The sequence below is a fragment of the Perissodus microlepis genome, chromosome 12, assembly GCF_051167445.1.
Source record: "Perissodus microlepis isolate ML-2025 ecotype Zambia chromosome 12, ASM5116744v1, whole genome shotgun sequence".
Taxonomy (NCBI): domain Eukaryota; kingdom Metazoa; phylum Chordata; class Actinopteri; order Cichliformes; family Cichlidae; genus Perissodus; species Perissodus microlepis.
In genome coordinates, this window is record NC_140472.1 from 11,619,775 (window position 1) to 11,643,582 (window position 23,808).

Sequence of the window (23,808 nt, forward strand, 5' to 3'; positions counted from 1 at the left end):
ACCAAAACAGTTGTATAGATTCAGGATATTACTCTGACATTTTTCCTTAAATTGCTGCTGTTATGGCAACACTCTGAGAAAGAGATTGCGAGGCATCATATATAATTCATGTGAATGCCCAGCCTCTATAGTAACATAAGTTAACATTGTATTTAGCCATGTGGATGTGCACATATTGAATTCTCTTTAAGGGGACATTTCTCTGTCAGGTGCTGTAATAGCCCAGAGTACCACACGCTGCATTTCTGTTTTAGAAGGTTTCCTGTCACGATCCTGGGTCTTATGACCCAGTGTTTTGAGTTTTAGTTCATTTTGATGTTTATAGTATGTTTAAGCTCATTAGGTCTCCTATGTTCATTTGCTTATTAGTTCCCCCTTGTGTTTCCAACCCATGTTAAGGCTCCCCTGCTCTTCATGTGTTTCAAGTCTGTGTCTTACGTTGTCAAGTTCTGGTTGTCATGTCTGCGTCTCATTATGTTTCCTATTTTATTTTGAAGAGATCCTGTGTTTCTATATTATGGTTTATGTTTTGAGTCCTTTGTTGTACTGTTTCTTGTTTCCCTAGGTCTCAGTTATGGTTATCATAGGTTTAGTTCTTTGGCTTTGTAATATGGCTTCCCTGTGTTCCATGTTGTGTCTACTGTGACGTTTTTGTATCCATGTTTCAGGTTCCTATGTTCTGTCTCCCCAGTTGCTGTTAAGTTTACATGTCTAGAGTTCAGTCAGTGTGTTTCCTGTTTTACTTTGAAGGTCCGTGTCTCATGTCAGTGTTTCTAGCTTTGCTTCCCTTGTCTCGTCCAGCTTGATTACTCCCAGCTGTGCTCTCCTTCTGTGTCTTGTTCCCTCGTTATCCCTCTGTGTATTTGAGCCCTGTGTTTCTCTTTGTCAGTGTCGTAGTCGCCCTCATGGCTGTGTTTCCCTGTGTGCCAGTTTATCCATGCCCCAGTTTAGTTTTGTTATATTTTTGTGCCATTCTGCAATAAAGCAGCTTTTTGAGTTTTATTCCTGCGTGGTGAGTTTTGCGTTTGGGTCCTCTCCTGCCTCCACACAGCCTGATCATGACAGTTTCCTACACAAAAGCAAAGCATTCGCCTGTTGCTCTGTTTATTCTGTACTGTGTACCAGTAAAAAATGATTTGGCTGTTAAACATAAACGTGTTCTCTGTTTTTTACTCCAGCCCCTCCCACTATTAAGGGGACTACTGAGACATCAGAGGTGTCAGTGGTGCTGGGTTTCCCTGCAATCCTCCCCTGCAACGTCGAGGGCTTCCCCACACCCAGCATCACCTGGCTCAAGGACAATCACCCCATCGTATCCACTCCCCAGCTGACATACACCCGCGGTGGGCTGGCCCTGCGGCTGGGTTCGGCACAGGGAGACAGCAGCGGCCTCTACACTTGCAGGGCTACAAATCCAGCTGGCACTGCCATCAAGCACTATTCACTCAGTGTTCTGGGTAAGAGACATGTGCATCTCTAACAAGGTGAAAACTCAAAGAGAGATTTGATTTTTAATGTTTTCATCTCTTTAGTCCCACCGCAGATAGAAGGAGACTCTACCTCCCTAACTTTTGGTGGTCAGGAACAGAAAGTGCGGATCAACGGGAGCTTAACTCTGTCCTGCCTCGCCAAAGGTTTCCCCGAGCCCAAAGTCCAGTGGTTCAAAGACGGACAGGTCCGTGTGTGTCACCGTTAAAAGCTGTGCTTCCTAAAATCAAAATGTGTTTTCAATGGAACAAGTTTTAACCTCTGCCAGCCTCTATTGGCAACTGGTATGAATTACAGCAACCCTCTTGCACAACCCACCTCCACTCGCCTTATTTAGTGTGATGAGTAAGCCAGTTAATTATAGACATAGAGGAAGAATCCAGTGATTAAACCTCAAGACATAAAACACTGTGCGATTTCTTTTTTTGTTTTTTTCTTGACCTACTGTGTTTTGATGTGCTGTGTCCTTTATTCTGTTCAGTATGCGAGTGCGCGTGTATGAATATTCTGCAGGGCCTACAATATGAGAAGCAGGAATTGGATTAAAGATGATGTAAAATATGATTTTCTTTCTGAGTGTGGGTGGAAGCTCTGTATGTCTTGGGTGTTTTTAAGCCACATTTAAAGATCTGCTAAATATTTTCTTGACACAGTAGTTCAAAGAGGCAACAAATCTTAAGGAGGCTCCATCGAGCTTAAAGAGCACTTTTGAACAAAGTATCAAAGACAGTCTGTTTTATTTATTCATCAACCCACAGATTCCTGCGAGCAATACTTCACATTAACTGTGTATTTTCTTTGTGTTTTAGCTGCTGACTGGAAACATCCACGCTGGCATTAAAGAGAGCGGCCACTTCCTTCACATAGAGAATGCCATGCTGTCCCACGAGGGTCAGTACACCTGTGTGGTCACCAACTCTGCAGGAGAGGACAAGAGACACTTTCGTGTAACTATTCAAGGTGTGTTCAGTTAATTCAGTGTGTAGCAGCTAGAAAAACACTTCATTTTAAACCTTTGTATAGAAAGCAATCCGGCTCTAATGTGCCGCTGTCTCTCTAGTCCCTCCGATTTTCCACCGGGTGAATAACAGGGAAGCATCCTGGGGTTTGGGACACGAAGACGACGTTAATGATGAGAACGTGGTGGAGAAGCGGGAAGTTGTGCTAGGCCATCAAATCAGCCTGTCCTGTGAGAGCAATGCCATTCCCCCTCCCAAGCTCAGCTGGTATAAATACGGCAAAAAGTTAACCTCTGCAGATGGAGTGGTGCTTCTTCCAGGTCAGGGAGAACTCTGTAAAACCTCATGTAAAACCACTAGTGCAGTTGTTATATGTAACTGAGGAGTCATTTTTAATGTATGATAGGGGGACAAGTGCTACAAATTGCCCGAGTGCAGAAGGAGGATGCTGGAAGGTACACGTGTCAGGCTGTTAATGAGGCAGGGGAGGATCGCATGCACTTTGATCTGGAGATTCTAGGTAAGTGAGTACATATACCTAAGTTAGTTGTAATTAAAATGTTTGCATAATAAAATCTGTGATTATAGAGATGTAACTTAATAATTTCAGTTGTGTTTAACTTCCATAGTCCCTCCTGTTATTACTGGAGCATCAAAGGAGTTTATGGAGGAGATAGGAGCAGTGGTTAACAGCACCGTGGTTCTACACTGCGATGTGATTGGACACCCAGCTCCAGTCGTCTCCTGGCTGAGAGAAGGGCAGCCGGTGCACACGGACTCACAGCACCACATCAGTGAGGATGGGACTCAGCTTCAAGTTAGTTATCGCTGACCTTTGTGCACTGTTGCCAGCAAATAGACAGATCCGACCGTAACGTTCTGTAGTGAAGAATAACGCTTGTGTCCTAACTTACAGCTTCTCAGTGTCCAGGTTTCAGACATGGCTGGGTATTCGTGTGTAGCGGAGAACAAGGTCGGAACAATTGAGAAGCTCTTCAGTCTGACAGTGCAAGGTAAAAAACAAACAAAAAAAACCCAAAAAAGTCTTTACTGTGATACTGTGATATGCAACTCTCTTCTCTTCTTGCAGTCCCTCCTAGAATAACGGGCCCTAAAGAGGAGGAGGTTAGTGTGACTGAGGGCCACATGGTGTCTTTGCTGTGTGACGTCCAAGCATACCCTCCTCCAGAGATTACCTGGACCAAAGATGGGCAAGTCCTCCATTTCAGCACCAGCATTCACATTCTGCCAGGTTAGCCTCTGGGCCATCTTCAAAACCCAAATCCTTCAATCAGAAGCATTATATTGGGTAGAATCTAATTCTTGCACTGATATTTCATGTCATTATTTGATATATTGCCTATATATATGTAATAGGTGGCCAGATGCTACAGTTGCCCCGGGCCAGACTAGAAGATGCAGGGCAATATGTTTGCACAGCCACCAACTCAGCAGGGCAGGACCAGAAGAGTATTCTCCTCAGTGTTTATGGTGAGCAAACACACTGTGACCCATCTGCACAATTCAGCCACATATACAGATGATCAAATCCCAAAACACTGCCTGGCAAAAAAAATCTGTTTATCTCAAGCCAGCTGTGACTGAGAAGAGTTCAGGAGTGACTCATTCGAATTCTGAATGAATCAAACTGAGATCATGTCCTCTCTGAATGTGCAAACCAACAGTCGTGCCCACCCTGAAGCCCCGGCACGATGCTGAGTCGGACTCGGTGACCCCTCAGGTTGGCTCCTCAGTCACCTTGCGATGCGAAGCTCACGGCTTCCCCGAGCCTGAAGTCACGTGGTACAAGAATGGGCTCCAGTTGGCTGCAGGGAACGGACTAAAGATGGATCAGTACCAGCTGGAGATAATAGGAGTCCAGGTCAGACTCATCACACATTTTTTTATGACTGCAAACAAAACATAAAAAAGGATTTTAAGGGGTTTTCAACAGCGTGCTGATGTGTAATGTATACATATTTTCACTGCACTCACTGTTCCTTTATCTGGTGCATTTAAAACCCCTGAGATAATTCTGACTAATTCTAACAGGCTGGAGCTGAGATCACCCATCTGAATGCATTTGAAGCCGGTGTTCCAAAAAAAAAAAAAAGAAAATCATGAATCCCTTTGGATTATAACTTGTAAAGAAAACACAACTCACAATTTTTTCCTTTGTGGTTACTAGATGGGAGATAGTGGCACGTACACTTGCAAAGTGTCCAATGTGGCTGGACAGGTGGACAGGACCTTTAGGCTGACGGTTCATGGTAAAAATCACTCTGTAGTATTTTGGAACAAAATCGCTATAGACAAATGTCTTTAATGGACTAAATTCTCATAAATATATATTGACAGTTCCACCTGTCCTGGATGGACCTCTTCGAGAGTCTCTAAATTATAGCCTGGGCTCCCACGTGGCTCTGCTGTGTGAGGCCACAGGAGTACCCGTTCCCAGCATCTCTTGGCTTAAAGATGGAACTCCTATTGGTAAGTGGGAGGGAGTGACATGGAAATGTGGAGAAATGCAGACGTGCCAAAGGGTGTCACAGCTAGATTAAGTGGATCTGTGTGGTTTCCAGAAAGCAGCCTGCAGTGGCAGTGGTCTGTTCGAGGCACCAGGCTGGAGCTGGGGCCTCTCAGCCTGTCTCACGCCGGAACATACACGTGTGTGGCCAAGAACAGCGAGGGAGAAACACGAAAAGAGTACACAGTCACCGTGCAGGGTAACGAGGTTTCTTAAAGCATGTGTTATGAGAGAAATGATTCCAAGAAGTGTTTAACGGTAATCTCTGCCTTGCTCAGTCTCCCCAACCATCCTGGACTCTGACCTCCCATCTGAAGTGAGTGCACCCAGAGGAGAGGAGCTGACCCTGGAGTGCAGAGCAAATGGAATCCCCACACCTCGCCTCAGCTGGCTGAAAGATGGAGTGACTCTGGAGGGATCGGATGCCCGTCACATTGTGTAAGTCATTCTCAGGCCCCGCTCTGTCAAGTGTGAAGTAATCATAACAATGGTAAATATTTGAATCGATGAGCAGCCTTCATTAAGGGTTTGGGAAAGTGTCACCGTTAATCAGAAACACAGAGAATGATGTGCACGACGAACAAATGGTTTATAGTGTCTTGCCCAGTTAGATCATGAAAAACTGTAAAAGCAGCTGCTTCATAGCTGTTCGCCAGCTTATGTGGTCATCAGACAGCAAGCGACTGTGTTTATGTATCTGCATGCGACTGTGAGGAAAACTGTGGGATGTGGGTGATAATGAAAGAATTACACCGAGGTTCAGATGTGGACAAATAATAGAGAAAAATGGATGTGAAAACAAAGCGTGCTTGTTCTCTGGCAGCGTGACATCTGATGGCAGCACACTGACTTTGCTGCGCCTGAGTCCTGAGGATTCTGGGACGTACACCTGCCTGGCTGTGAATTCGGCCGGCCAGGAGAGCAAAATCTACACCGTCTTTGCTCTAGGTTGGTTTTTCACCCCTTCGCTTTGTTTATCTGCGTTAAGTTTCTGAGCGATTTCTTCACAGTCTATTTTATCTGTGGCAGTACCGCCATCGATTTCTGGTGAGACCACCATCCCCAAAGAGGTGCAGGTCACACAGGACAGCGCCGTGACGCTGGAGTGTCAGGCAGCAGGAAACCCCCCGCCGCAGATCAGCTGGCTGAAGAATGGGCATCCGCTGCTCCTCAGTCCCCGCGCTCGCCTCCTCTCCGGTGACTCTTTGCTGAGGTCAGTTAAGATGATTACAGACTGTGTTGTAAAAAGATTGCAGGTTGGTGGATGAGGTCATTCTAAATGTTCTCTTTCTTCATTAAAAAAAAAGGATTTCTCCTGTGCAGCTGTCTGATTCTGGAGTTTACACATGTGTGGCACGCAGTCAAGCTGGTCTTGCAGAGCTCAGCTATGATGTCCAAGTCCAAGGTACAATCCCAACAGCAGATAACATGAAACAGAACATGCTGGGTCGGAGGGGTTTCACACTCTGTGTTTATGGTCTGCAGTGCCCCCCGGTGTGAATCACGTCGAACCGGTGGAGCCAGTTTCAGTAATCCAGGGATCCTTGGTGACTTTATCCTGTGAAGCACGTGGCGTCCCCCCTCCGACGCTAACGTGGATGAAAGACGGACAGCCGCTGTCCCTTCACCGCAACCTGCTGCTGGATGGACAGGAGACAAGACTGCAGCTTCCTGACGTGGCCCCCTCAGATGCGGGCTTTTACAGCTGCGTGGCTAGTAACCAGGCTGGAAGCAGTACCAAGAGCTTCAACCTCACCGTGCTTGGTACGATCACCCTCTTTTTATTTATTTATATCTGTAATAAAGAAAAAGAAAATAAGCTAACACATTTTGCTTTCTAATGCAGAGCCTCCAAAGATAGTCAGCTCCGACTCACCAGAAGAGCTGACCATAGCAGTTAACAGTCCACTTGAGCTGGAGTGCTCTGCTGTGGGAGTCCCACCTCCTACCCTCAGCTGGCTCAAGGATGGTCGGCCCATGGAGAGATCTGATATCGTTCAGCAGGATGGAAACTTTATCAGGATTAGCAAAGTTCAGGTATAAATTACTGACTGTGCGAGCACATGTTCTCCTGAGATTTAAGGGGTAAAACTTTATTTAAGACAATGTATGTCACTAAGACTTTTTCTAAGCAATCACTCCTGTTAAAAAACAAACAGAAAAACAAACCTTAGTCGTCACTTTAGTTGAGTGTAAATTTTTAAATAAAGCATTGTCATGCAAGAACCACTCAAGCTGATTGATATTGTCTCTTTAAAGGTCGAGAATGCAGGTCTGTACACCTGCTTGGCCAGCAGCCTAGCCGGAGAGGATGGAAAAAACCACTGGGTCCGGGTCCAAGGTGATACAAGCTGTTCTTGGATATTATTCAGCATGGAAGAAATATGTCATGCCCCCCTTTTCCCTTAACTTTCTCCTCTCTTTGCACCTGGTACTGCATGAATAAAGCTCTGTGTGCGATCAGGAATAAAAGTCTGGATTTTTACACAAGTGAAAAACAGACTTGCACCGCTTGTATATCGTCCTCGCTGTTTTGCACGCAATATGACATGCATGCAGCGCAGGGTGCATTTTCTTGGGTTTTTATTGATGGCCTGACTTTAATTTATGAGTGTGCACTACTCACCATTTATTCCACTTGTTAATATTTGAGTAAAATGATGCTTCTATAAATATAATCATACACAATGCAGTTAAGACCTGCCAGACTGCTTAGATCAGTGTTTTCCCAAATTCATGGTGTTTCTTTTCCCCATTCCTATAATTAAGACATACTCTTCTAGATGATTCAAAACTGTGTGGCACACATTTTTATAGCACTTTTTTTAGTAATGTCTTTTTTTAAGTGAAAACACATGCTTTTTATATCTGTCCCTGATCTACATTCTGACTTCATCTGTTCCACACGGCCTCATAACTTTACCAAGCTCTTCCTGAAGGAGCACTTCAGGCTCACAGCGCTTTTTTTTTCTTTTACTTTCCTTTTTTTGCTGTTATTGTGGATCACATAAATCTTAATGGTCAGTGGTTGTGTTGCAGTACCACCGACGCTCCTTGGCTCCGGTGATGTGAGGACATTGACAGTGCCGGTTAACGGTCACCTCACTCTGGAGTGCCTGGCTGACAGCGACCCTCCTCCAGACATAAGGTGGTACAAGGGTGAAACCAAACTGCAGGTACAGAATGTGAACTCAAATAAGTCATCCACTATTAAAAGTATTGATCTCCTCTTTGACTTGCGTATTCTATCTTTCCTTTCCTTCTGTTGTATCAGCTGGGTGGTCGTATCCAGCAGCTGGCAGGGGGTCAGTACCTGGAGATACAGGAAGTCAGGTCTGAGGATAGCGGCCAGTATAGCTGTGTGGTTACCAACATAGCTGGAAGCAGCAGTCTCTTCTTCACTGTGGAAATTCTATGTAAGTATACTTGTCAGATCTTGTTTTTAAACTGCTGAACCTTTGAACCGTAGACATAAACACATGACAACCACATATTTAACTCAGCAAGTTGCCAGTTACTGCAGTTAGTAACCAGTCCAAGTTATCAAGGAGAGAGTGAAAGACCAAAGTACCAGCATGTGGGCCATTCTTTGGGGTCATGCCAAACACTGCAGACAATGGAGCTGCTTCTAAAAAAGTTTTGCAGTAAAAGTGTTAGTGAGCTATGAATGACTGGCACACTGAGCTGCTATTTATCAAGGGGTTGCCACAGTGAATAAATCTGGATGCTTTTATTTGTCACAGATGAAAAAAAACCCCAAACAAAACCAAACAGTGGATGACCTTTGTGGTGTAACCGTCTTATTGAGTCGTCTTATTGAGTCCAGTCTTGGAATAAGACAAATGCAAGTACGATACCTCGAGAGCCCCTGAGGCTGGGTTTCCGTCGCCTCCTGGTCTCAAACCGGGGACCTACATGTAAGGCAAATGTGTTAACCACTACACCACGGAGCCATTAGTTTCTGAAATGCCTGTTAGAAAAAACAAACAAATGTTTAAAAGAGCTAAAAGAGCTTTCACTTTAATACATTATCATGACTTATTTTGAACTTACATAAGAAGGTCATAGATACATGCAAAGAGTAGCTAGTTGTAGCTGAGGCTCTGCAGTACAATAGAACAGAAGCCTAATTAATTGTTCGAGGTGGAAATCCCCAGACACCGCACGGTATGATATCATCAAAGTTCTTCACAATGCAATACTAGTGTGATGTGCTGAGTGCTGAATATTGCACATATATTGTGATTTATCCCCTTTTTCATCTGCTAATCATGTTATCAAAGTTACACTTTTTATCCGATAAGATAAAGTTATCTCAAGTCATTTTTCCTGCTGGATAATGAGGTTGTCAAATATACCAACACTGCTACTGAAACCTGCCATAAATGTTTCTATAAGATGGAATTAGTCTACTATTATTCTACTATTTTATTATACTATACTGTTATATTTACTATTATAGCTGATAATACATCAACTGGGATAACTCTGGGATAAAGATGACATCTTTGACCTCAGCAGCAATCCTGCTCTATAGGAATAAAACTAAAATACAACCAACTGGCAGTCAGTTGAGTCCCCTTGAGTTTTGCTCATTAACAAAGACTCAATCAGACAGTTGGCAACCTGTCTGCAACAGACTGCAACTGTTTGCACAAAGTTTGGGCGACATGTGCAATCACTTTGTGAGAAACCAATCAAATCTCTGTGTTGTATTAATTTAGAAAGGTGGGAAGTAACTTTGTACTTGCATGTGATCCAGATTCCTAAAAATATTTATATGTGTGAGGACTAATAGAGATGAAAGAGAAATTCCCCCGTTGTATTTCAACTTTTAATGCTGCCACTTTTTTAAGGTTGACTGTAGGTGGGTAGCTGGAGCAAAGTTCAAGAAGTTTATTTAGGAGGCTGAGTAAAGAATTAGAAGTAACATGTGGTAACATGTAACATCATAATTTGAAGAGAGGCTTAAAAAGAGCCACCTACTCAAGCAAGTTTCAAGGGAAACCACTGTTTGTGCGTTCAGGGTGGTTTTAAGGGAAATAAGTGTTTGGTGTGTCGTTCAACATTCATGTCTGGGGAGAAAAAAAAAGAGTTTTATATGCTAAACACAACAAGATTCTGTCTCTTTACTTCCAGTACCACCTGTAATAAAGGAGAGCAGCTCAGTGGTGACTGTACATATTGGCCAGGATGCAGTTTTACCCTGTGAAGTTGAAGGCGACTCCTCACCTGTGGTCATGTGGAGGAAAGACGGCTTCCCCGTGCGTCAAGATAACAATAAGTACGTCCTGAGATTTCTCGCAGGTGTCTGTAATTGTATACGTCACACTCGACTGTATCTGTCGAACACAGACGCGGTGTATCCCCAATTCATTCATCTTTCGTGTATTTCAGATACACCATATTATCCGAGGGCTCGTTGCGTGTACATGCAGCTCAGCTGAATAACGCAGGTCGCTACTACTGCACCGTGTCCAACCAGGCTGGCTCAGATCACCGAGGAGTGGATCTTCGTGTGTTTGGTAAAGACAGTATAAGCAGTACTTAGCTTATGAAGATTTTGGGAATGCCAGCAGATTCAGTTTTTAGCACAATTTTCTATTGTTAAAACAGCTTAGCTGAAGGTCTTCTGTGTCTTATTAGTGGGTCCCTCAATCAGTCCAGGTCGATTCAACGTGACAGTAACCACTGGTATCAGAGCCCTGCTTAGCTGTGAGGCTGCAGGTATACCTTCTCCTAAAGTATCCTGGAAGAGGAATGGCACTCCCCTGGATATCAGCCAGCAGCCTGGTGCATACAGGTATAGACAAAGCTATGCCTGTACGCTTCAAATACACAATTGGTATGCAGTACAACTCGTTCAGCTATAAAAACTTCAAAGCTGATGCAGTTCTGCTTATCTGTTCAGGTTACTGTCCTCAGGGTCTCTGGTTCTTTTGTCCCCAGCCAATGAGGATGAAGGTTATTTTGAGTGCACTGCAGTCAATGATGTTGGAGAGGAGCGCAGAGTCATCGAGGTCATCCTGCAAGGTATTGATTTAAAGTGTTGTGAAAATCAGCCGGCTGTAGAATGCCGTTTCAGATAATTCAGCCCACAAATTTGCTGTTCTCTCCCGTAGTCCCTCCATCTATTGAAGATGATGTCACGGCAGTTAAAGCTGTGAAAATGTCTCCTGTCGTGTTGCCTTGTCACATACAAGGACGCCCAATGCCCACTGTCACCTGGACGAAGGGTGGAGCCAAGCTGAGCTCCAGAGGAAGAAGCTACCGCATCCTTCCCACTGGTAAAGCAGCACACCAGTTGCTGTTTCCTTACATTTTCATACATCACGGTCCTCTGTAAACACATGTTCTTTGTACTCACTTTAATGCAGGAGAGTTGGAGATAACTGCTGCTTTGCCCAGTCATACTGGCAAATATACATGCTCAGCCAGAAACCCAGCTGGAGTGGCTCACAAACACATCTCTCTCTCGGTGCATGGTAGGCCACCAAGGACATATGTTATCTTATTATGTTAAAATGTATGAAACCATATGACACTGTGTTCTGTCTTCCACACACAGAGCTGCCAGAGATCAGACCAATGGCAGAAGAGGTACAAGTAGTGCTGAATCACGGGACTGTTCTCCCCTGTGAGGTTCAGGGCTTCCCCAGACCATCAATCACCTGGCAAAGAGAGGGAGTTCCCATAGCAACAGGTAACGGTACAAAAAATATGAGCAAAATCCTTATTTATAAAGAGACAGACAGATAAACATTGCTGTAATTATGCACAGTTTTCATATATTAGAATCCAACACATTTAACAGCAACTAAGTCATATTCCAACAAGAATCTTTTTTTGTTTTGTTTTAACTTTTTACAGATAGAACAGCAATGTTATCAAGCTGGGGGCTTTAATTTGACTTGTCTCATGTGGGCCATTAATTTTCATGTGACTGTGTCTAGGTCACAGGCTGGCTGTGCTCCCGAACGGAGCTCTGAAGTTTTCCCGTGTGACGCTTGGTGATGCGGGGACCTATCAGTGCCTGGCAAAGAATGAAGCTGGTGTAGCTGTGGGCCGGACAAAATTAGTCCTTCAAGGTAATGCAGATTTTTTATCTCACCATGGGAATAACATTATGTAATGTTTCATAAGATTATGAAACATTACATACATTTTAGGAAATTTGCAAATAAATATCTGCTCATCTTATGTTTCTGCAGTTCCACCAGTGTTGAGCGTGCCTCATGTCGAGTACATGGCTGTGCTAGGCCAGCCAGTCAGCCTGGAGTGCATAGCTGATGGGCAGCCTCTGCCTGAAGTCACCTGGCACAAAGAGAGGAGGCCTGTGCTTGATGGCGCTCATGTGCGCGTCTTCTCCAATGGAACTCTGGCAATTATGTCTACCCAGCGCAGCGACGCGGGTCTTTACACGTGTACTGCTAAAAACCCCGCCGGCAGAGCCAGCCATGATATGAGGCTGCTCATTCAAGGTGAGTGAAGCACTTTACAAGCTGCGCTGTGTCGTAACATGTTTGTGTTAATAGTGGTGTCTCTTTTCAGTCCCACCCGTGATTGCTCCTACACAGACGCAACTGTCAGTTATCCAAGGATTTCAGGCTCTGCTGCCCTGTGCTGCTCAGGGTTCACCAGAGCCTAAAGTGTCATGGGAGAAGGACGGCAGCGTGGTGCCCAACCTCCCTGGCAAATTCACCGTCCTCCGATCAGGAGAGCTGATCATTGAGAGGGCTGAGGTTAGCCTCTATGTCATGCTTTCTCTGCACTTTATTATGAACTGCATCTCTCTGTAGTTCCATGTGCAACACTCAGCTGCTACTTCTTTCCTTCAACAGTCAGGAGACGCTGGTGTGTTTACATGCGTAGCCACCAATGCAGCAGGCTCTGCGAGGCAAGACATCCGACTGACCATCAATATGAGGCCTGCATTCAAGGAGCTGCCAGGCGATGCAATGCTAAACAAAGGGCAGACTCTTGCCTTATCGTGCCATGCTCAGGGAACGCCTTCTCCTACTATCTCCTGGACTGTCAACAACAGTCCCTATGCAGGTAGTGTTTTCCTTTTTTTCTTCAGTTAAACAGCTCATAATTGCTACACAGATTACTGTATTTGTAATTATGTGTAATGCATTCAGTTAAAAAAAAAGCCTAATTTAAAATAAAACTGTGGTGTAAAACTGCAAAACTGTTGCAGGTGCCACTGTAGATGAGGCAGGCAGAAGCTCCATCAGCATTGAGAATGTGACTCGGAGTGATGCTGGGACCTACGTGTGCATAGCAGCAAACAGCGTGGGTTCCATTAGAGCGCTCTCGTTCGTCCGTATCAGAGGTGAGATTTATCCTCGAGGATTCCCGCTCACTGAACTTTCTATAGATATTTACATTATGACACATTATATCTGAAAATACACATGCTATGTGTTTCCAGAGCCTCCGGTGTTGAAGGGTGAAGCCCACATGTCTCAGACAGTCATTCAGGGTGGCTCTGTTGTGCTTGACTGTCCCGTCCACGGAGACCCCAGCCCTGTCCTCCGCTGGCTCAGAAATGGAAAACCGCTACCTCGCTTCCTCCGAATGCAAACCCTCCACAACGGATCTCTGGTCATTTACAGCGCCACTGTAAATATAACATTTTCTTTTCTCCTCCTATTTCTGTTCTTTTAAGCAGTAATCCTGCTTCTAAACAAGTTCTGTCAAGCCTAACTCACTCCGGCATGAAACATTTTCCGATGTAGTCTGCACAAGAAGGCTCCATCACGCAATCTGAGTAGAACAGCGGCGCTTTATTCATCCCATCTGAGCTTCATCTACAATACCCTTGGGTAGAGGAACAGCGTGTGACTGTCCTGTGGTGTCCTGCTCCCATCTAAATCAGATTCAGTTCAGCCGGAGAGGCTAACAGCATTAGGCTCAGAGGGAAGAAACAAACAGAATGCTGTATGTTCCCAGACTCTGCCCCTCTTTCCGTAGCCTCTAACCTTATTATGGTCTCTAACTGCTGCTGCAATTGCACAGCCTGCAGCTGAGACTTTCTCACAGACAGATGACTGTCCTTCCAGCAGAGTGCTCTTATTATGAAATTTCCTCTCTCTGTCCCTGTAATATTAATTATGACAAACAATTCAATGGAATAAAGTCAACTGCCCCATTGAAAATGTCAGATTTTGTTTGCTTGTATGGTAATTTCTCTAAACTGTAAAACTGTACCCAATTTAGAGATATGTTTGTCTGGAAGGTTTGTAGTCCTATTAAAGGATAACTGTTCCTTAGATAATTCGATAATCAGCTAAACCTCTACCTGGTTGATCTACAGGCTGCAGATGAAGGGGAGTATCAGTGTGTGGCTGAAAGTGAGGCTGGAACAGCTGAGAGGACCATTACGCTCAAGGTTCAGAGTGAGTTCTGTCTATATGATTTATTTAACGGGTTATGAAATAAAAAATTCAAAAAGTTTGTACCATAATGTACTTCCCAAACTGCCTCCAATCCACTTTTAAGAATGACTTTAAAATGTTAGTTTCCCCCCATGTTCACTTATCATGTCTGTTGCTTTCATGTGTTGCAAGTGCTCCTTTCCTTTGCACAACAGCAAGTTTGCACAACATAACCTGTGCAAATGAACTTCCTGAGGACCCACTGTTGAAAATTCTTTTCTTCTCTTCCTCTCTTAGTCAATGGAGGCTACTCTAGCTGGCAGGAGTGGGGACCATGCAGTAGCACCTGTGGCCAAGGCTTCCAAGAGCGAATCAGACTATGCAACAATCCAGAGCCAGCTAATGGAGGCCGATCATGCAGCGGCCCCAGTATCGACTCTAGAAAATGTCAGGTCGGCTTGTGTCCAGGTACCAGTGCCTTTGTTATTCATTTCGATTCATTTTGATGCCTCCAACAAAAATATGTCTGTGCAATACATGAGAAAATTTAAAAATTAAAATATATTATCTCAGTATTTGCAATCTTGGCCGTTGCCAATAACTACAAAATATTTCATTATTCAACCCCTTCAATTCAATTTTATATATACAGCGCCAAATCACAACAGCTGTCCCCTCAAGTTAGCTCAGTACCATAAGAAAACCAAGCACTTGGTGACAGTGGGAAGGAAAAACTCCCTTTTAACAGGAAGAAACCTCCAGCACAACCAGGCTCAAGGAGGGGCGGTCATTTGTTGTGACTCGTTGGGGTTGAAGGGAGGAAGACAGGACAAGAGACGCAATATGGAAGAAAGCCAGAGATTAATAATAAGTAATAATTAAATGAGGAGTGGTGTCTAACACAGAAGTATGCTCTTTCTTTCCAGTCCATGTCAGTAACTTTAAACACTTTCAGGGAGCGTTTAGGACAACCTGATATTAATGAATTACAGGTAATGTAGCTTATTTAAACGTATTTTGGTGCTGACAGGTGAGGTTCCACGCAGGACTAGAGGCAGCCTGATAGGAATGGTCAATGACAGAGAGTTTGGTGTGTCCTACCTGGAGGCCAACATTACAGACAACGATGACGAGGGGAGCAGCACTGTGCAGGCACGCCTTGACAATATTCCTCCCACTGTGGGTGAGTGATGGCATGTACCACTGTGTACCATTGGTTGCTGTTGACCTCAGCCTCATACCTAACAGTTACCGTTTCATTAAACAGTGGTCACGCTGAATTTTACTAGAAAGAGTTGAATTCTTGGGGATGCATTCCCAATCTTGTTCAAATCACATGTAGCAGAGCAGCAGAGGCACAGAGCTAATGCTGTCTTGTTGTAGGTCCCTTGCTGCGGGTGCTGGTGTCTGTGTTTGCACCCATCTACTGGACCACCGTGCTGCAGAATGGAGCAGCCAGAAATGGCTACGCTTTCACTCAGGGCCAGTTCAGACAGGAGTCTCAGCTGGAGTTCGAGACTGGTGAGCTTTGCCTACTACACATTTTTGCTTTGTTTTCCGTGCATATGCCAGTTATTATTTAAAGCTTTTGATTCATTTATTTAAGGTCATGCACTGCATATTTAATAGATGAAAATACTCGGCTTAAGATAAGTTTTGTTCAACTCTTTTTATTTCTGTTTAGTTTCTTGTAAACTGTGGTGTGATTTTACAGGAACAACAACAAATGTTGAGTTTTTCATGTCCATTATGCGCTCTTTTGTAAAACAGTCAGTAGATGGCAGCACTTACTAGCAGTCACATACATTGAACATGAAGGCTTGTGCTTCTAAGCAGTTACAGCGCGCTCCCTTGTGGTTTTAAGTGGATTTACAGTGTTATGTTTTTTGGTTTTTTAATCTCTTCTAACAGGGGAAATCCTACGTTTAACTCATGTTGCCAGAGGTCTGGATTCGGAGGGTGTTTTGCTAATTGACATAGTAATTAACGGATTTGTTCCTCCTTCATTATCATCATCTCACATGAGCCTTCAGGTGTGTTCACAGCTTTCATCGCAATGTGCATTTAAAGATCATTCAGATCAAATCCTGACTTAAAGACATGACACTTTAGTTTCACACCTCCGATCCTCTTTGGTTTGTGTGACCCGATTTCACTCCTGCCCCGTAGGAGTTCGATGAGTCATATGTGCAGACGGGCCAAGGGCAGCTGTACTCGTGGTCATCGCAAACCCACCAGAGAGGAGGAAGCCCCATGGTGCTGCGTTGTAATCACACAATTATTTACGAGGGCCAGGAAGAGCGCCAGGGTCCTGTGCTCCAACTGCTCAAGGTTTCTGGGATGAATAGTGCCTACAACATGTTTACGCTCACTTTGGACTTCCATGTTACTGCCAGCCTACATGTACCAGGTCTGCAAAAATATTTAAAAATTCCAGCAATTTAAACTCGATTTTACATGAAATCCAGGATCTGTTGGAAAGCCTAACATTGCATGTACTCTGTGTTTACAGATGGTTATGAAGACGCATGCCCTAAAGGTTTCACTCTTGACACCACCTCCTACTGTACTGGTATGCTGTGCTTATTTTTTAATACCTCAATCATTTTTTAACACCATTTATTTGAACATTTGTGACTGTTCCATTTTATTATTATCATCAAATGCATTCTTATTAGATGAAGATGAGTGTGCGCTCCAGTCTCCCTGCTCTCATTCGTGTAACAACATTATGGGAGGCTTTTCCTGTACCTGTCCATCTGGCTTCACCATTTCTCCAGACACCAATGTATGCCAAGGTAAGACAAAGAAAACCTGCTGGGTGATTTTTTGCAATATCCAATATTACAATACACAGTGCACAGAGATAATGTCCTACTTAAGCAAATCTAAAATGATCTCACTAACTGTTTCCCTCATGCAGATATCGATGAGTGTTCCCAAGGCTCACACATGTGCCACTATAACCAGCAGTGTGTCAACACAGTGGGAACGTATCGCTGCCAGGCCAAGTGTGGACCAGGATTTAAGGCCAGCATCACAGGAACCAGCTGTGAAGGCAAGCAGCTGTTAATCACTGTTAAAATGTCCAGCATTTCACATGGAGACATAAACGTCTCATTATTTTCCTGTTCGTGTAATATTTTATTATATTTGCACCTGCAACAATAATAAAAATCTCATTTCTTGCCAATCACTTAAGTGTTAATCAGCGATAAAGCCCTGCTGTATGTGTCAAATTGGTCTTTTAGATGTAGATGAGTGCCAAGAGTCCGCTGTCTCCCCGTGCCAGCACCAGTGCCTCAATACTCTGGGTTCCTACCGCTGTGTTTGCCACCCTGGATACCAGCTGTCAGGACGTCACTGCATTGGTCAGTTGAGATAAAAAGAACAAAAACCACCTGCCTGCCTTAACTTGTTTGAATTCTTATTAAGTTATGCTACAGAAGATTTCAAAAGATAAGACTACACCCAACTGCATTTTTTTATATACAAACTTAGCACAAAATGTAAGGAAGTTTGTGTTCAGTTTGTGTTCTTTGTTGTAACGCTGCTTCTTATACTTATAATGTTGAAAAGCCTGTTTATTCCCCTTGGATGTATTTTCCATTGATACAGCATCCACAGTAATGCGGGCCCTGCAGAATATTTACTAACAGCTCCGATGTGACGGTATAACTTTTGCAGACATCAATGAATGCACGAGGAACATATGCCCGGCTCACCAGCAGTGCCGTAACACAGAAGGAGGATACCAATGTTTCGACAGCTGCCCAGCTGGAATGACCAAAGCAGAGAATGGGGCCTGTGTGGGTAAGCTGCTTTTATCCACTTTATTTATTTAGACATTGCTGCATTTAACAGTTCCTGTTCATTAATCACTGCTTAATTTATTTACTGACAGCAGGAACTCATTCATGCCTTGAAAGACTCAGATTTGGCTTCTACCTCCAACCCTTCAACACTGTATCGTGAATTTGCTAAAATGGTTTCCCTAATAAGTGGAAATGAAACCCCCTGTAATCCTTTTGAAAGCCAAAAGAACCACTGATCACTGGTCAAAAGAGGCCAAATAGAGAGCAAAAGATTTTATGAACTGTAAATCCACTCCTGCGAAAAGAAAACTTCTGTAACAAGATGCAGAAGAGTTTATGGTAGACACTGCTACACGGCAGCTTTAACGTACTCAGGATATCTTCTCTTTAACTGGCTTCATGTCAGCAATCGCAGTCAACATTAACACACATATTAGCTCAGGTCGTCCCAATCTAGCCGAGTGCACTCACGTAAAAGAGGCAGTGTTTGCAGCGTAGGAGCAATCACTAAACACAGACGTGTGTAAAGGGGTCCTTTGTTTTCTTAATAAAGAGAAATGATAATTTCAGGAAAAATACAACAAGAACAAGACGCATAATCCAGGCTTAAATCAACATTTATTTAGCCAAAGTGAGGAAAAGCAAACTAAAGTTATCGGTTTTGTCAATATAACCATTAACCTTAATCTATCATTAAGGTATAGCTGGATATGACTGTATGAAAATCATCCTTTTTTGATCTGGACATTTTTCAGATATTGACGAATGCCAGGATGGAAGTCACATGTGTCGCTACACTCAGATCTGTCGAAACACAGTCGGAGGTTATGGATGCGTGTGTCCCAGAGGCTATCGATCCCAGGGAGTTGGGCTTCCATGTTTGGGTGATTATTATGTTTGTTTAACAAAAAAAAATCCCTAAACATCACACCCAACAGAAGCACAAATCACTACTTAACTTTTGTTTTTCATTTCCAGACATCGATGAGTGTCTGCAAACTCCGAATCCCTGCGCCTATCAGTGCCGCAATGTGCCGGGCAGCTTCAGGTGTCTGTGCCCCCCTGGGACAGTGCTACTCGGCGATGGGCGCTCCTGCGCAGGGCTTGAGAGAGGGCACACCTTCACAAACGGAACCAGAGTCAGGGCGAGACTCGTCCCACAGCTGGTGTCATCCCTCGGCAGGCCAATCCTCTCCCGTTCCCATGGAGTATCTCGCATCACCAGGCAGAGCTGTCCTGTCGGGTACACCAACAGAGACGGCAAGTGTGTTGGTAAGTTGAAATCTAAAAGATGTAAAATAACAAAGGATTCTTACAATATAAGCCCAGACAATGTTCTGTTGTTTTCCACTTACAGATGTGGACGAGTGTCTGCTCAAGAAACCGTGCCAACATGAATGCCGAAATATGATTGGTAGTTTCCAGTGCCTGTGTCCCCCTGGATACCAGCTGCTACCCAACGGCCGAAGCTGTAAAGGTAAATGTCTCCTTAAACTGTTTTAAAACTTCCACCTTCCCCTCAAATTATTACAGCTATATTCTTATCCCCTCTCTTTCTCTTAGACATTGATGAGTGTGTAGAACAAGGCATCCAGTGTGGACGCAACCAGATGTGTTTTAACACCCGAGGAGGATACCAGTGTCTGGATACACCCTGCCCTGCATCCTACCAGAGTGGAAGAAGACCCGGGTAATTTGCAACATTAATAAGTGTTATACAGGGTTATTAATTAAGTTGTAGATACCACACAAATGCAAAATTATGTTCATTATATGAATTAATAATATTTTATTTTTTTTCCGGACGACTTTTAAAGGACCTGTTACAGGCCTTGCTTGCTGGACTGCGCCACCGGAGGCTCTCCTCTGCTCCTGCAGTACAAGCTGCTCACTCTTCCCTCCGGCATTCCAGCCAATCACAACGTGGTACGACTGTCAGCTTTCTCAGAGTCTGGCATCCTGCAGGAGCGCACATCCTTTACGATACTTGAGCAAGAACCGGAGGCAGGCGGGCTGGGCCAGGTGTTCGGTATCAGAGACGAGGCCGGCAGAGGGATCATCTACACCCTGCAGGTTCTGGACAGACCTGGACTAGTGAGGCTCAAAGTGCAGGCCACCACTATATCGCTGCAAGGCCGCATTACCTACCAGAGCATCTTTATCATCTACATTTCCATCTCACCCTACCCCTACTGATCGTCCATGCTGCTTTCCACATGACTCTGCCCCCCCAGGATGTTAGCAAGTGGATAATTATTGTGTATCTTGACTTGCGACTGAATCATAGCAGGAAAAGTCCTGTTCCAAATCTTGGCTTCTGTGGGATCTTTTGATCACAGAGCAGAACATCCTGTTCGGAAGACATCTGAAGTTCATTTCATTACCCTGCACCCTCTTTGGGGTTAAAAAATGCAGAGAGCGCATCTATCTAATTCACATCTGAAAATTCAGAATGTATCAGGAACTTTTTTTTATGTTCTTCTATCAAACATTTTGTATGTTAGTTTAAAGTGTTGCATTTCTATTACTGGGAGAAATTCCTTTTCATATAAAAACATGTTTGCAGCATGGAAATACAAGCCTGCTGCTAAGCTACTATCACAGCTACGAAACTGTACAATGTTACCCCTATTATTTTAATTTATTTAAGGAATTTGAACACATCACTGGTTAATAAAACTTCCTGTCACAGAGAGTTTGACTTATTAAGGATCTACTGGCATTGTAATGGCACATTGTAACTAGCTAACAACAGTCTTTCATCTATCTTAATATTTTTGTACTCTTTTCTTACGTTTTGTTGTCACGTAAATTGTAAAGGTGCTATTCTGAATGTATTTTGGCGATACCATTACAAGCGATGTGATTGGTGCTGATTTTACAAAGGTAATATAGTTATTAACAAATAATGAAGCACAGTTGGACTGCACTTACATTTTCTCCAGCGTGGCGCTACAAACTAGCATGCCTCTCCTGCTTTCACGCCACTGTACAGAGCACTGTATTGAAAGTTATCAATGGTGTTCAGTAGTCAAATATGTGCCGCTGTTGTACAAATCTGAAAAGGAACATAACCTGAAAACCATAAAGTGCAGTTTAAGTACAGTATGTCCCTGTTGCTGTAAATGAATGTCAAATATTCACAGAAATAAAATGGACCACAATTTTGTTTTTGTCTATCTTACTGCCGTACCACCGTAGTTTTAATTATCTTCTGTTGAAGAAGAAAAACTCAAAAAACAAACTTTAACTTTGGGCACCATACTAAGAAAATCCCCCCTTTAATGAGGCAAGAAGAACTTTGAGTGTTTGAGCTTAATCTTGTTATATCATTATTCCTTTTTGGTGATCTCAGTCCAGACCTTTATTTAACCTGGATTTTTTACATCTAAAAAAAGCAGTTTTATATTTCAATCAGGAAGGGGTCAAAGCTAACAGGATATACACAGGGATAACACATTAGAGTCCGACCAATGCAAAATTAATCACAATTATTATATTGTTGCAAAACAATACTTCTGTACTCATAAGAGTGATCTCTTCCAGAATGACAACATCCCCATCTACAGGCCATGATGGGTCATGATTTAGATCATCAGCTTCACAGTGGCCAGATCTCAACCATCCCTTCAGTAGAGTCAGTGCCAACACAGTGAAGCTGTTCTAACACCACGTGATAGCCCAACATCAAGAAACTTCCTGCTTTTTTTTGTTTTGTTTTTTTAATTTGTCCCCCATCTGCAACATAAAATTTGCTCTGGACAAAAATATTCTTTAAATCAAGAATCTTTTAGCGCTTTAATCAAAACCAGGAAGTCATATGAATCATAGATTCTTCACTTTGGAAAACAGGAAATCTCCAGTAAATAGCCGTTGCCTGAGGTAATACCTCAGCTGCTCTGTAGATGGAGCAGGATTTAGCCCGTTTTTAAAAAGATCCACTCGCGGGTGATCTTTAAAGTCCTCGCTGCTGGGTAACGGTGCTCTCTTAGCGTCATTAATCTCAGATGTTGAGCTGCTGGTCATAACTGACAAAACCCAAATCGCACTGGGCAGCTCGAACTTTACAGGAGAGATGTTTATATTAGCCCCCCCACATCGTACACGGTTTCTCCTGAAACCTATGATGTGCTCATCTGGAATACAGAACCCAGTTCTTTGCTGTTCATTTCCCCGAAATGAGTAATAGAGAAGGTCAAGGAAAGCTGGCCTGAGCTGTACCGGGGGAAGCGTGTTTGTTGATGCTTCAGTGCTGTGTGTGTGTGCAGTTGCCTCAGGTTGTTTTCTATGATGTGCTCATTAGCCGTGACTGCATGTTAGGAATAACTAGTGAGTACAAAGCTGATGTCGTTTGTGAAGATTTAGTATTTGTTGCAACATTTACAAGAGAATTGATCTGCTGAAATAATGTTGGAGCACTCTGTTAAAGCAAAAATCTGTCATGTAGCAATACTAACATTACTATTACGTAAAATGTTTCCTTTTTAAAATAAATTCAGGTCTGTGAATACTGTCCCATTATGTTCCATGCTGCTTGAGTTTCTAAACAAACACGCATTAAACTTAATTCTTTTTGACTATGGTGCATGCCAGGCTAATTAAAACCATCTGCGCTGCGTCTTTAATATTTCTGAAGCATGGGCAATAACTAAATAAGTGCTACCACTGGAATTTTTAACAGATATGTGTAAATAGAACAAGCAGTGGTAGCAAATAATTAAAAATAGCATTAAAATGAGAAAAAATTACGTTTCCTTCTCCCATTTCTTTCAGAGAAAAACACAGCAGGACTGCACACAAACTTGGATGCTTATCCTTCATTAAGTATCACTAATTCCCTGTAACACATGTAAAAAAAATAAAATTAAATTAAAAAAGCGCTGTAAGGCAGACTGAAGGCTGTTTTCCCTTTTCTATAAAACACAAAGTATTAGTGGGAATGAATGCTTAAGGCTGAGCGATGGCTACCAGTACCATCTCCCCTACTGCTTTACACAGTCAGGATGTCAGGAGAAATGGGGACTTGCTGTGCTCCACTCGCTAATGAGCACAACACTGCTGCCTATTAGTAGGTATAAGCAATGAAGCTCGGAGCATAACCATAATTAACAAATTAAACCTGCAAACAAAAGAATTCTTCGAGTCAAACTCTTGTCAAACATTTCACTTTGTCCTAGATTCTGCTTCACGCACAAATCAGCCGCTGTTTAATCACTCAGAAAACTTTCACATCCTGAAAAATATTTAAAAAGACCAAAAAAAAAGTGCTGAAGTAGTCCATATTTTAAACAAAAATGACAGTGTGTAATATGAAGGGTTTAGCTCATGATGAACTCACAAAGAATTATTATTCAACTCTCAAGCTCCCTGCAGAGCTTTTCTTTTGAGTCTTTAAGCTTTATTTTCCAGATGCAGGCAGCTGGTTTTATTCAAAAAAATACAATGATAGATGTATTTCAAACTACCTGTTGAGCATCAGTATACTGAGAAAGTTAGCATCTGGTGAACACACTGGAATATTTAGTTGATAAAGAGATTTTCTCAGAAGTCAGTGGAATAAAAACGCAGTTAATAGGAGGATGAATGTCAGATATTAAAACCACTGACGTGAAAAATAAGGAGCATTGATCGTCTTCTTA

At 43.1% G+C, this 23,808-nt stretch overlaps 1 protein-coding gene across 1 annotated transcript in view; it reads left to right on the top strand.

Moving 5' to 3' along the window:
• The window catches only part of hmcn2 (hemicentin 2), a 45,498-nt gene extending 24,145 nt beyond the window's left edge, over window positions 1-21,353 (top strand). The window contains exons 31-81 of the mRNA XM_084946587.1: window positions 1,179-1,457; window positions 1,533-1,675; window positions 2,298-2,448; window positions 2,549-2,767; window positions 2,854-2,967; window positions 3,077-3,264; window positions 3,364-3,460; window positions 3,538-3,699; window positions 3,825-3,938; window positions 4,133-4,329; window positions 4,636-4,717; window positions 4,806-4,937; window positions 5,030-5,173; window positions 5,253-5,412; window positions 5,798-5,922; window positions 6,004-6,187; window positions 6,282-6,379; window positions 6,460-6,738; window positions 6,821-7,011; window positions 7,234-7,315; window positions 8,014-8,150; window positions 8,249-8,390; window positions 10,114-10,258; window positions 10,372-10,499; window positions 10,621-10,777; window positions 10,886-11,007; window positions 11,097-11,261; window positions 11,352-11,459; window positions 11,543-11,677; window positions 11,928-12,062; window positions 12,186-12,455; window positions 12,526-12,716; window positions 12,816-13,029; window positions 13,175-13,309; window positions 13,409-13,599; window positions 14,294-14,375; window positions 14,652-14,822; window positions 15,385-15,537; window positions 15,738-15,875; window positions 16,266-16,387; window positions 16,524-16,764; window positions 16,867-16,926; window positions 17,033-17,152; window positions 17,278-17,412; window positions 17,606-17,725; window positions 18,042-18,167; window positions 18,925-19,053; window positions 19,148-19,441; window positions 19,527-19,646; window positions 19,733-19,859; window positions 19,987-21,353. Of these exons, the coding sequence (XP_084802713.1) occupies window positions 1,179-1,457; window positions 1,533-1,675; window positions 2,298-2,448; window positions 2,549-2,767; window positions 2,854-2,967; window positions 3,077-3,264; window positions 3,364-3,460; window positions 3,538-3,699; window positions 3,825-3,938; window positions 4,133-4,329; window positions 4,636-4,717; window positions 4,806-4,937; window positions 5,030-5,173; window positions 5,253-5,412; window positions 5,798-5,922; window positions 6,004-6,187; window positions 6,282-6,379; window positions 6,460-6,738; window positions 6,821-7,011; window positions 7,234-7,315; window positions 8,014-8,150; window positions 8,249-8,390; window positions 10,114-10,258; window positions 10,372-10,499; window positions 10,621-10,777; window positions 10,886-11,007; window positions 11,097-11,261; window positions 11,352-11,459; window positions 11,543-11,677; window positions 11,928-12,062; window positions 12,186-12,455; window positions 12,526-12,716; window positions 12,816-13,029; window positions 13,175-13,309; window positions 13,409-13,599; window positions 14,294-14,375; window positions 14,652-14,822; window positions 15,385-15,537; window positions 15,738-15,875; window positions 16,266-16,387; window positions 16,524-16,764; window positions 16,867-16,926; window positions 17,033-17,152; window positions 17,278-17,412; window positions 17,606-17,725; window positions 18,042-18,167; window positions 18,925-19,053; window positions 19,148-19,441; window positions 19,527-19,646; window positions 19,733-19,859; window positions 19,987-20,365 (8,033 nt within the window). The 3' untranslated portion in view covers window positions 20,366-21,353. The remainder of the gene's footprint in view (window positions 1-1,178; window positions 1,458-1,532; window positions 1,676-2,297; window positions 2,449-2,548; window positions 2,768-2,853; window positions 2,968-3,076; window positions 3,265-3,363; window positions 3,461-3,537; window positions 3,700-3,824; window positions 3,939-4,132; window positions 4,330-4,635; window positions 4,718-4,805; window positions 4,938-5,029; window positions 5,174-5,252; window positions 5,413-5,797; window positions 5,923-6,003; window positions 6,188-6,281; window positions 6,380-6,459; window positions 6,739-6,820; window positions 7,012-7,233; window positions 7,316-8,013; window positions 8,151-8,248; window positions 8,391-10,113; window positions 10,259-10,371; window positions 10,500-10,620; window positions 10,778-10,885; window positions 11,008-11,096; window positions 11,262-11,351; window positions 11,460-11,542; window positions 11,678-11,927; window positions 12,063-12,185; window positions 12,456-12,525; window positions 12,717-12,815; window positions 13,030-13,174; window positions 13,310-13,408; window positions 13,600-14,293; window positions 14,376-14,651; window positions 14,823-15,384; window positions 15,538-15,737; window positions 15,876-16,265; window positions 16,388-16,523; window positions 16,765-16,866; window positions 16,927-17,032; window positions 17,153-17,277; window positions 17,413-17,605; window positions 17,726-18,041; window positions 18,168-18,924; window positions 19,054-19,147; window positions 19,442-19,526; window positions 19,647-19,732; window positions 19,860-19,986) is intronic.
• The last annotated feature ends 2,455 nt before the right edge of the window (window positions 21,354-23,808 follow it).